Source organism: Nicotiana tomentosiformis, chromosome 7 (assembly GCF_000390325.3).
Source record: "Nicotiana tomentosiformis chromosome 7, ASM39032v3, whole genome shotgun sequence".
NCBI lineage: Eukaryota > Viridiplantae > Streptophyta > Magnoliopsida > Solanales > Solanaceae > Nicotiana > Nicotiana tomentosiformis.
The window spans coordinates 125,029,256-125,041,894 of record NC_090818.1 but is presented as its reverse complement, the minus strand read 5'-3'; the positions used below and the strand labels follow the sequence as shown (position 1 = coordinate 125,041,894).

Genomic DNA, 12,639 nt, shown 5'->3' with positions numbered 1-12,639 from the left:
GGGCTTACCTTCTTGGCAGACTAGTAGATTCTTCTCCCATAACTTGGGACCAGTTCACCAACCTATTTTTGGACAGGTATATCCCAACCTCCCAGAGGGAAGAGTTGCGGTGTCAATTCGAGCGGCTCGAGCAGGGTCAGATGTCAGTGATCGATTATGATGCTAGATTCTCTGAGTTGTCTCGCCGTGCACTTATGATACTTTCTACTGAGGCGGAGCGAGTGCAGAGGTTTGTTGCGGGGTTGCACTCAGGTATTTAGTCTACTATGGCCCGAGAGGTTGAGATGAGGACTTCTTATCAGTTGGTAGTGGAGATTGCTCGGAGGATTGAGGGTTACCGTCAGAGGGGTAGAGAGCAGATGCAGCAGGACAAAAGGTCCCGTTTTTCTGGAGAGTTCAGAGGTGCCCTAACTGAGGGCATAGGTCATTTTGGAAGGGGTCAGCTAAGTAGGCCCCCACATCCGTCACCACCACCTCCTCGGGGTATTTCGACGTGACCCTATTTCAGTGCTATGCTGGAGAGTTCTTACCGTCCGCCAGCTATTCAGGGTTCTTTCAGTGGGTACTCCGGTCATCAGGCTTCTTCCAGTGCCTACTTCAGTGCCATGCCAGAGAGTTCATATCTCCCACCAGCTATCCAGGGTCCTTTCGGTGGGTATTCAGACCATCAAGGTCAGATTTCAGGGCAACAGTCCACCGCCCCGAGAGGTTGTTATGAGTGCGGGGATCTTAGTCACATGAAGAGGCATTGCCCCAATCTTCGGGGCAAGGCAGTACAGCAGGGTCAGCAACCTATGATTATAGCTCCAGTAGCCGCACTAGCTGTCCGGCCACCCAGAGGCAGGGGGCAGGTAGGTAGGGGTCATCCTAAAGGTGGAGGTTAAGCAGGCGGAGGCCAGCCAGGCGGCGCTCCAGCCAGATTTTATGCTTTTCTGGCCAGACCAGATGCAGTGGCCTCAGATGCCATGATCACAGGTATTATTTCTATCTGCGGTAGGGAAGCTTCAGTATTATTTGATCCAGGGTCTACCTATTCATATGTATTATCTCTGTTTACTCATTTTCTGGATATTCCTCGTGAGTCCTTGGGTACTCCTGTTTATGTGTCCACTCCTGTGGGCAATTCTGTTGTTGTGGATCGGGTCTATCGGTCCTGTGTGGTCATATTCTGTAGGTATGAGACTAGAGAGGATCTTCTGTTGCTTGATATGACCGACTTTGAGGTCATCCTGGGCATGGATTGGCTATCCCCATATCACTCCATCCTTGATTGCCATGCCATGACTGTTACCTTAGTGATGCCAGAGTTTCCTAGATTGGAGTGGAAGGGTTCGTCTGTCAATACATCTAGTTAGGTTATCTCTTTTATGAAGGCTCGACATATGGTTGAGAAGGGTTGTTTGGCTTATCTAGCCTATGTTCGGGATACTACTGTAGAGTCTCCGGCGATTGATTCAGTACCAGTAGTCTGGGAGTTCTCTGATGTGTTTCCTTCTGATCTTCCAGGCATGCCACCAGATCGTGATATCGAATTCAGTATTGACTTGGCTCGAGGTACCTGACCTATATCTATCCTACCGTATCGTATGGCTCCGAAGGAATTGAAGGAGTTGAAGGAATAACTTGAGGAGTTGCTAGCCAAGGGGTTCGTCAGACCTAGTGTATCACCTTGGGGTGCACCATTATTATTTGTGAAGAAGAAAGATGGGACTATGAGGAAGTGCATTGATTACCGCCAGTTGAACAAGTTCACCATTAAGAACAAGTACCTATTGCCGCGTATTGATGATTTGTTTGACCAATTGCAGGGTGCTAGGGTGTTCTCCAATATCGACTTGAGATCAGGGTACCATCAGTTGAAGATTCGGGACTCAGATATTCCGAAGACTGCCTTCCGTACTAGATATGGCCATTATGAGTTTCTACTGATGTCCTTCGGCTTGACTAATGCTCCAACAACATTTATGGATTTGATGAACAGGGTGTTCATGCCTCATATCAATTCCTTTGTTATTGTCTTTATTGATGACATCTTGATTTACTCACGTAGCATGGAGGAGCACGAGCAACATTTGAGAGTGGTGATTTAGACCTTGAGGGAACAGAAGCTATATGCTAAGTTCTCCAAATGTGAGTTTTGGTTAGATTATGTGGCATTCTTGGGGCATGTTGTATCAGGCGAGGGAATTAAAGTGGATCCCAAGAAGATTAAGGCAGTTCAGAGTTGGCCTCGTCCCACTTTGGCGACTGAGATCAGAAGCTTCTTGGGGTTAGCAGGTATTATCGCCGGTTCGTGGAGGGATTCTCATCTATTGTAGCACCTTTGACTAGATTGACCCAGAAGGGTGCTCCGTTCCGTGTGACCGATGATTGTGAGGCGAGCTTTCAGAAGCTGAAGACAGCTTTGACTACAACACCAGTTCTAGTGTTGCCTTCCGGTTCGGGGATGTACACTATGTATTGCGACACTTCACATGTTGTCTTGGATTGTGTATTGATGCAGGAGGGGCGAATTATTGCATATGCTTCACGTCAGCTGAAGCTCCATGAGAAGAATTATCCTATGCACGATTTGGAGTTGGCCGCGATTGTTCATGCTATTAAGATTTGGAGGAATAATCTATATGAGGTGCCTTGTGAGGTTTACACTAATCACTGCAGTTTGCAGCACTTGTTCCAGCAAAGGGATCTCAATTTGAGGCAGCGCAGATGGCTTGAGTTACTACAGGACTATGACATCACTATTATTTATCATCCGGTCAAGGCGAATGTAGTCGCAGATGCCTTGAGCAGAAAGGCAGAGAGTATGGGTAGCTTGGCATTCATTTCAGCAGAGGAGAGGCCACTAGCTTCGGACATTCAGTCCTTGGCTAATAGACTTGTGAGGTTTGATATTTCAGAGTCCAGCTGAGTCGTTGCATGTGTTGTTGCCCAGTCTCCACTATTGGAGCAGATCAAGGCTCGACAGTTTGATAATCTGCACTTGGCAGTTCTTAGAGAGACGGTACTACATGGTGGTGCCAAGGAGGTTTCTATTGGCGAGGATGGTGTCCTGTGCCTCCAGGGTCGTCTATGTGTTCCTAAGGTCGATGGCTTAAGGGAGAGGATTCTAGATGAGGCGCACAATTCTCGGTATTCTATTCATACAGGTGCTACAAAGATGCATCGGGACCTAAGGCAACACTATTGGTGGCGGCGGATGAAGAAAGACATAGTTAAGTATGTAGCTAGGTGCCTAAATTGCCAGCAGGTTAAGTATGAGCACCAGAGGTCGGGTGGCTTACTCCACCAGATAACTATACCAGAGTGGAAATGGGAGTGCATTACTATGGACTTCGTAGTTGGGTTGCCATGGACCTTGCGGAAGTTCGATACAGTTTGGGTCATTGTTGACAGGTTAACAAAGTCAGCACGCTTCATTCCAGTTGCAACTACTTATACTTCAGATAGGTTGGCCCAGGTTTATATTCAGGAGATAGTTCGGTTGCACGGTGTGCCTATTTCTATCATATCAGACAGAGACCCTCAGTTTACTTCGCATTTCTTGAGAGTCGTACAGGGTGAGTTGGGGACCCGTGTAGAGCTCAGCACTACGTTTCATCCACAGACCGACGGGCAGTCACAGCGGACAGTTCTGATCTTGGAAGACATGCTCAGAGCATGTGTGATTGACTTTGGGGGACAGTGGGATCAGTTCTTGCCTTTGGCCGAGTTTTCTTACAACAACATCTATCAATCTAGCATCGAGATGGCTCCATTTGAGGCTTTATATGGTCGGAGATGTCGTTCTCCTATCGGTTAGTTTGAGCCCGGCGAGGCTAAGTTATATGGTACCGATTTGGTGAAGGATGCCTTGGGAAGGGTAAAGTTGATTCAGGAGCGACTTCGTGCAGCACAGTCCAAACAAAAGAGTTACGCAGATCAGAAGGCGCGTGATGTGTCACTTATGGTGGGCGAGAAGGTTCTCTTGAAAGTCTCGTCGATGAAAGGGATCATGAGGTTTGGGAAGAAGGGCACGTTGAGTCCAAGGTTTATAGGTCCATTTGAGGTGTTGAGGCGAGTCGAGGAGGTTGCTTATGAGCTTGCTTTGCCTCCCAATATATCGGGAGTTCATCCTGTTTTCCACATGTCTATGCTACAGAGGTATCATCCCGACTTGTCGCATGTGTTAGACTTCAGCACGATTCAGTTAGATGAGAGTCTGGGTTACGAAGAGGAGCCAGTTGCCACAGTTGATAGGCAGGATCGCCAGTTGAGATCCAAGAGAATTTTCGCGGTAAAGGTCCAGTGGAGGGGCCAACTAGTCGAGGAGGCGACCTGGGAGTCTGAGGAGGACATGCAGAGCAGATATCCACATTTATCCAGCACTTCAGGTACGATTCTAAATACGTTCGAGGACGAACGTTTGTTTAAGAGGTGGAGAATGTAATGACCTGACTGGTCGTTTTGCTTTCTAGAACCTCATTCCCCTAAATAAGACTTCTTGTAAATGCTTTTACTTATTTATGACTTGCGGGGGTGGTTAATTCGGTATTTGGAAGGGTTCGGGTTGAAATCGGAACACTTGGTTCCTTAAGGTTGGCTTAAAAGGCCAAGTTTCACTTCGGTCAACATTTTGAGTAAACGACCTCAGAATCAGGATTTGGCGGTTCCAAAAGGTTTGTTTGATGATTTCGGACTTGGGCATATATTTAGATCAGGTTTTGGATGACCCGGGAGCGTTTCGGCGCCTAATAGTGGAAGTTGGTTCTTGAAGGTTTTAAAATGTTCTTTAAATTTGGTTTGGAGCGGGTTTTGGTGATATCGAGGTCCAAACAGAATTCCGAGATTGGGAATAGTTCTGTAATATCATTTAAGACTTGCACGTAAAATTTGGTGTCATTCCGAGTAGTTTTAGTATGTTTCGGTGAGTTGGAAGTAAATTGAAGAATTTGAAGCTCTTAAGTTTGATTTAATTGGTTTTGGGGTGCGATTCTTAGTTCCGTTATTGATTTTTGCATTTCAAGAGTTCGAGCAAGTCCGTATCAGGTTTTCAGACTTGTTGGTGCCTTTGGATGGGGTCCCGAGGGGCTCGGGTGAGTTTCGGACCCCTCGGAGTTAAGTGTGAAAAACCAGAAAATTCCAATTCTAGTTTCCTTCTTCGCGAACGCGAAAGGACTCTCGCGTTCGCGTAGAAGGAACTGGGGGATGGGAAATTTTTTGCTACGCGTTCGCGATAGCTAGTCCGCGTTCGTGAAGGTCTGGGACCTGTGACCTTCGCATTCGCGTGAGGCGACTCGCGTTCGCGTAGAGTACCCTGGGCTGTTCTTGGGCCGCTAATTGTTCTTCACGTTCGCGGAGAAACCCTCGCGTACGCGAAGGGTAGGCCAAGTCAGCCTCCGCGTTTACGTAGAGTTGGTCGCGTTCGCGATGAGTCGTCTCAGGGGCTAGAACCATTTTCCTTTGCGTTTGCGATGAAGGAGGGCAGCTGGGCAGTAAGTTTAAAATCAGGACTTAGGTATTTTTGGGGCCATTTGTTTCACCCTTTGGCGATTAGAGAGCATTTAAGGAGGGGATTTCGACCTAGCCTTGTGAGTTTGGATTGATTCGGCACTGACTTGAGGGAGTGAGCGCATTCTGGAACCGGGAAGTAGACTTTGAGACGAGGTAAGTCTCTTTTCTAACCTTGTAAGAGGGAATTAACCCCATAGGTGAACTTAATAAAGATGTACTTTTATTTGTGGGGGATACGTACGCACGATGTGACGAGAGTCCGTGCGTAGCTACTAGTCATGCTTATGTCCGGGTAGATTTAGGCTTACACCGTGCTTTATTGATACCGTTGCTTGTTTATGCTTACTAGTTGTTCGATTAAAGTGGAAGTTGAAGGTCTCAATATTTAAAGCCCCAAGTTGAATTTCTTATTTTTAGAAAGGAATTGACAAATACTACGATAAGTTGAGAAATTATATGTTCAACCGCTTCGCAAATATATTCCGCGAGCGGGGTAAACTTTCATTACTCTCATGGGAGCGGACCGTTCGCCTCGGCAGGATTTGTTGATATATTATATGGTTTGGGCCGTTCGACCCTCGGCAGTGCATAATATATTATTATGTATATTTGGATCGGGACGTACGTCCTCGGCATAACTCGTGCGTAGTGATACCTAAATCCCTTGTTATATTTAATAATGTTTCACGGACTTGAAAGGTGAAAGGAATAGATGAGAGAAATGGTTGATTCTTACTTGAAAATAGGATTTGCTTGCTTACTTCTTGTTTTGAGCGCTATCCTTATTGTATATTACCTGCTTTATTATAACTTCACATTATTATGTTTTTCTTTTCTGTTGGCCCTTAGTAAGTGTCGAAGTCGATCCCTCGTCACTACTTCTTCGAGGTTAGACTGGATACTTACTGGGTACACATTGTTTATGTACTCACGCTACACTTCTGCACTTGATGTGCATGATCTGAGGCAGGTGCATCTGGTTAACAGTCTAGCGCGCACGTTTGACTTCTAGCTCGAGACTACATGGTGAGCTGCCCTTCCATGCCGTTCAGCAGTAGCCAGAGTCTCTCTCTAGTGGTAGGCAACCTCCACTTCTAACCAAGAGGCTGTGAGTTCGAGTCACCCCAAGAGCAAGGTGGGGAATTCTTGGAGGGAAGGATGCCGAAGGTCTATCGGAAACAGTCTCTCTACCATAGGGTAGGGGTAAGGTTTGCGTACACACTACCCTCCCCAGACCCCACTAGTGGGATTATACTGGGTTGTTGCTGTTGTTGTTGTTGTTGTTATTGTTGTTGTTGTTGTTGTTGTTGTTGTTGTTGTTGTTGTTGTTGTTTTCTTGAGACAATAGACTAGTATTCTTTTGTATATTCTGCTAGTAGCCCACACACTTATGACACCAGGTCTTGGCACACACTAGTAGACTTATGATTTTTGAATTATTATTGTGACTTCGATTTGCACTCAATTGCTTTTGTTTAATTACCTTACAGTAGTAAATTTCTAAATCCTTTATAAATGCGGAAACACTATTACTTTGCAAACATATTAAAAGTGGAAACCACTAGGTTTATCAGTGTTGGCTTGCCTAACAACGGTGTTGGGCACCATCACGGCCTATAATAAAATTGGATTGTGACACTTAGGAATCTCAGGCATGCAAAACTTCTTGGGGATTAGCTTGGGAGCCGCGCTCGGGGGAAAAGGTTTTTGTACGATCTTCTTGGAATCCAGGACTTTCAATATCGGCGGTGCTCCTGGTATTTGATCTACCCTGGAATTGTAGGTTTTCACCTTTTTTTTGTTGGCCTTGATCTTCTTCTCCCCTGATTCTATTCGTTTCGTCAATTCCTCGAGCTTCTTTATAATCTCGGGGTTAGCCCTGATTCGTTTTTGTTTGACCTTTCTATGACCTGTTGATCCCTGCGGGCGACTTCCCGGGCAGGATCGGGCTTAACCCTGCTCGGTGCACGATATTGGTTTTGTAACTGAGCTATTGTCACCTGTTTTGCCTACAACATTTTGAAGATCACTCGTAGATTGATCCCGTCCTCTTCAACGTTTTGTGTGTTTCGAGTCGCCGATCCGGCTCCACCACGAATGCTATTTTCGAGGTCAGTAGGCAAGTTTGCATCGATAGCCACATGTGAATTAGCATCAATTAGATCTACGATCGGAATTCCAGCGGGATCAGCAGGTGGTATCTCGTTACCGGGTGCTACGTTGTTATTTTCATCTTGGTGACCGGACTCGCTGTCTATGTGCAGATATGCTAATTGAGAATTTGACATTTTGTATTTTAGCCTGGAATCAAAGACACTTCAAAGAGCAAGCGTAAATCAGTGTGTGTTATGGAGATTTGTATCAAGTAATCACTATTATCCTTAGCCCCACGGTGGGCGCTAAACTATTTACCCTAAAATCGGATAACAATTAAATTTATACGCGATTTTAAAGATACATGATATAACTTGATACAAATTAAAAGAACAGATCAATGTTGAAATTAATGATAAGAAAATAAATGCAAACCACACAAATTGAACAGCCTTAGCCTTGAAGGTTGGTCACCCTCGAGTCAAGAAGTGCCTCAATCGATGTCGGAATAGAATGTCAAGATAATAAGAACTAGAAGCACAATGTATTGCTTTTGGATGCGTTTCTTGATGTGTGTTACAAATGATCAGACCCCCCTTTATATAGTAGGGGAGTCCTACTCTTGATATAATTCTATAAAAGGTAAAAATATCTCATAATTTGCTAATTAATCGGCCTCTCCTTGATATGTGCCGAGATTTCCTCCGTGATATCTAACTGATTGCGAATATTTTGGCCTTCTGTTATTTGTCCCGATAAAGTTTCCTCGATCTTGTTTGGTTCCGAAGTCACGAGCTCGATGATTTAACTTCGCGCCTTGGTTCGATATAATACGGGGTCGAGCTTTAACCTGTCACGTTTCAGTCCCAACTTGTCACACAATAGACGTACAATTACCATTCATAGCATATTTGAATTTTATAGCATATTCTGAAATAATGATCAATTATTTTGAACTCAAATAAGAGATTAATTATTTTTAACCGAAAGAAGATATAGTAATAGTAATTCAGTTAGTTAGGTCACCCGTTAAGTACGTGGAGGTTTTGAGTTCGACTCTTAATCAGAGTATTTTTTTTTTTTGTATTTTCTATTTCTTCTTGGTTGTACTTGTTGCGCGAATGAATATAGTTTGATGTTGGTTGCATTCGTTATGCGTTGTATTTGTTGTGCGTTCGAGTACAAGTAATTTAAGCCGGTGACAATTGAACAATAGCTATAAATTATAATTAGGCAAATTATAGTAACATATAATAATTAAATTCTAAAGTATAGTGCTTTTTGAAAATTCCTCTTTTTTCAAACTAGTTTACGCCCTTGATGAGGTGAGGATTAACTTCATGTACATGGTGCCTCAAACACAAGTAAGATTGTTAGAGGTGGAAGTAGGATTTAAAGTGACTTCTGAATTTGCTATTGAATTTATGGCTCATTAGTTACTGGATTTGTAATTAAGTATATATATATTTTAATGAATATTTTTAATATAAATATAAAATTTAAGTAAAAAACTAAAAGTTATTGGGTTCGTCCGAACTTGTAAATAACACTCTCCCTCCGTCCCAGGATTAGGTGGCGTTGTTAGAGATAGTAATTGAAATTCAGTAGTTGGTTATTCCTTTAGCTTATATATGGGAAAGAAGGGATGTTTTTTTGAATCTTTACTCAACTTTCACTTTATTGTATTAAAGGTCCCGAGTGCATAAACCTAATTCTACGCCAATCTATACTTCTCTATGATATTTGTAATTCTTCTTTTAAAATTTAGTAGTAATTACAGAATTAAAAGCTACGAACGTTAGGAAGTTTTGCTTTTCTGTCAACTTCCATTTGGTGCAGTGTTTGATAAAAGCATAATATTATTGCATACTAAACAAATGATTTTAATTACAAACTCCATTTTTTTAATTCTTCTGCTTTGGAATAAAGTAGCAATGATATACTTCCTCTTGCTTTATGTTTCACTTCAGACATCAATAAAATAAGCCAGACGGAAAAGACAAGTATAATTTAGTTAGAAGTGTAATATTTGACGTCATTTTTAAGCTATATAAATATATAGACTATTATACAAAATCATTCATAGCGTCCCTACTATGGATTCGTATTTTGCCCCTTTGACATAGACTAATATGTAAAATCTGGATTTCGTGTTTTATTATTGGTAAAATGAATAAAAAATTAAGAAACTTTTATGGATTCTTGACTCGTAATACTACGTTGCATGTAGTTTTAAGATGCCTTTAGACTTTTTGGTGGCACCGACAACTTAGCAGGCCAAACCTTTATATTTTTGAAAAAGCTAAGTGGGTTACAGAACAAGTTAATAGTATTTTAGGTGGAAATTTGGACACATTTTAAATATTGATGATGTTTGCCCCACGCACACAACCCCACCCCTGTACTTTTGAATGATATGTTTATGAAACATAAAGTTAAACATGTTCTCTGTGGGGGTTATATCAACTTGTGTTATTATCATTTTTGTTTGATACCTTTTGTTTTATACTACTTTTGTTTTGTGAAGGATCGTTCAAAATTTTAATGGCCAAAGGAATAGAAGAGAAGAAGGATCTGTCAATTTCGAATATGGAGAAAGGAAATAGAATAAATTGCTCTTTTGAATAGTTTTAAGATTAAAGTTGTTTATGGTCATCATTTTCCTAGCATCTTCTTGTGAAATAAGTACTACTATAGCAGTTTACTATATGTCACAGGGAATAAAGTTGATCATTATTCCAAATTCTTGGTGTACTTTGATATATTTAGTACTTCTTTATAGTTTTTAATGGCATGCCATAAAATGTATATAATAAGTTTAGGTCATCTTCTTTTGGTTTCATATCTTTCGTTATACATTGCTTTTTTGAAGGACCCGTCAAGTTAATTTTAATAAACAAAGAAATATAAGAAGGACATACGGTAATTTTAAATGCTCATAGGAAAGTGAGAAGAAGGATCTGGCAATTTTAGATGGTCAAAGGAAGTCAAGTGGGATGACCCAAAATCTCACCATAGGCGTCATGATGACACTTAGTCTTTAAAACTAGGTAAGCCGATTACAATTTCACTTTGAGCTTTTTTTTTTGAAACATATAATTTAATACAAGTGTCGAAATCAAAAGCGGAAATAAATATAACAACCTCCCAAGACTAGTAATACTGAGTCACGAACTCTCTAAGGGACTGCGACGACCAAACAGCTCTACCTTAGTCCTTGCGATCACACTCTAATTTTGTCCGAGTCTGATATCTCCAATACCGGCTCTGCACAAAAATATGCAGAAGTATAGTATGAGTACATCACAGTCGGTACCCAGTAAGTATTAAGACTAACCTCGGTGGAGTAGTGACGAGGTACAATTAAGACACTCACTAGTCAAATAACCTAGGCAATATAGCAGTATACAATAGTACTTGAAAACAACTAGCACTGATAGCAACAAAAATCAACCAGTGGTATAAACAGCAATGCTACAAGAATACCATAATTATTACTCAAACGAATAAGGAACACATGTACAACCAATTAAACAAGTCCTTCAAATATAAATCTTTCACATATAATTCTTTCGAATAAATACCTTCCGAATATATTTCTTTCAAATAAATATCTTTCGAATATAAAATTCTTTCAAATAAATATCTTTCGAATATACTTCTTTCAAATAAATGTCTTTCAAATAAAAGTCACTTTGTGACACCTCATTTCATAATCATAAAACACGGGTCTCAGCCCACTTTCATATTTTTCGTAACACGGGTCCCAACCCACTTTCATATTTTCACGGCACCTCGTGCCCATATTTCTATTAAAACTGCACGGACAACTCACATGCCAATAATAAAAATCATCATATTTACCCCGGAATATTTTATATATATTACGGTGTGCAATCCGATCCCATATAACATTAATCATACATGTTGCGGCGTGCAACCCGATCTCATATAATATAATCTGCCCGGCAATAACCACAGGCTCACGATTTCAACATAGATAAGACTATTATCAAGTTTACCGAAACAACAAGACAAGTTGCACAAGATATAAGAATAAACACAAGAAAAATCACACCATCACATGAAAATTACCAACGCAATAACCCCACGTCATCACATAAAAATTACCAACATAATAATCCCACATCATCACATATCATCCCTAACAATAGCCACCCTTATCTCTCTAATAGCCACCTTATCACTCCTATAATAGCCTCTCGTATCCCTCCGCACTGATAATATCAGTAGCCACCCTTATCGCTCCGTTTAATAGCCACTCTTATCACTCCGCTCAGACAATATCCCAACACATATGACCATAGTGAAATGCCACCCTTATACCTACACAATATTAACAATGTAATGCCACCCTTATGTCCTCATAGTAATAACTCAAATCACATAACAATTCACACGGAATATTATAACGATAATACAACACAATACATTCATATCACAAATTGCACAATGGTCACAACAAATTCCAAAGATATAACAAAATCAATAAACTTTACAACAAATAGCCCAAATGTGATGACCTAAAATGTCATCTTTAAATTTAATAAGTAATTCTGTGTTTTAAGACCTTAAAAAGTACTAATTATCATTTTTCGACTTGCGTGCATAATTTATACAATTTTACGGAAGTTTTTATGTGAAAAATGGATTAAAATGTGAAATAGAGCTTTAAAACTCAACTGAGTTGACTTTGGTCAATATTTTGAGCAAACAGACTCGGATCAGTATTTTGATAATTTTTGTAGGTCCGTATCGTAATTTGGGACTTGGGCGTATGCCCGGAATCGAATTCCGAGGTCCCTAGCCCGAGATATAGAATTTTGATAAAAAATTAAAAGTTTAAAAGCTTAATGATTTTTAAGAAGTTACTGATATTGGATATATTAACACTGGGTTTGTATTTTTGGATCCGGAGCCCGATATAGGTCCATTATAATATTTATGACTTGTCTGCTGAATTTGGTGAGAATCGGAGTTGCTTTGACGTGATTCGGACGTCCGGCTGTGAAAATATAAGTTTTAGAGTTT

General features: G+C 41.1%; 1 protein-coding gene across 1 annotated transcript; it reads left to right on the top strand.

Annotated features, from left to right (window-relative positions):
- The first annotated feature begins 512 nt into the window (after nt 1–512).
- LOC138896317 (uncharacterized) lies at nt 513–9,023 on the top strand. Its single transcript, XM_070181116.1, has 5 exons — nt 513–851; nt 2,504–2,881; nt 2,954–3,460; nt 3,878–4,373; nt 8,896–9,023. Exons 1-5 carry the CDS (start codon nt 513–515, stop codon nt 9,021–9,023), a joined length of 1,848 nt encoding a protein of 615 aa, XP_070037217.1.
- Nucleotides 9,024–12,639: the final 3,616 nt, after the last annotated feature.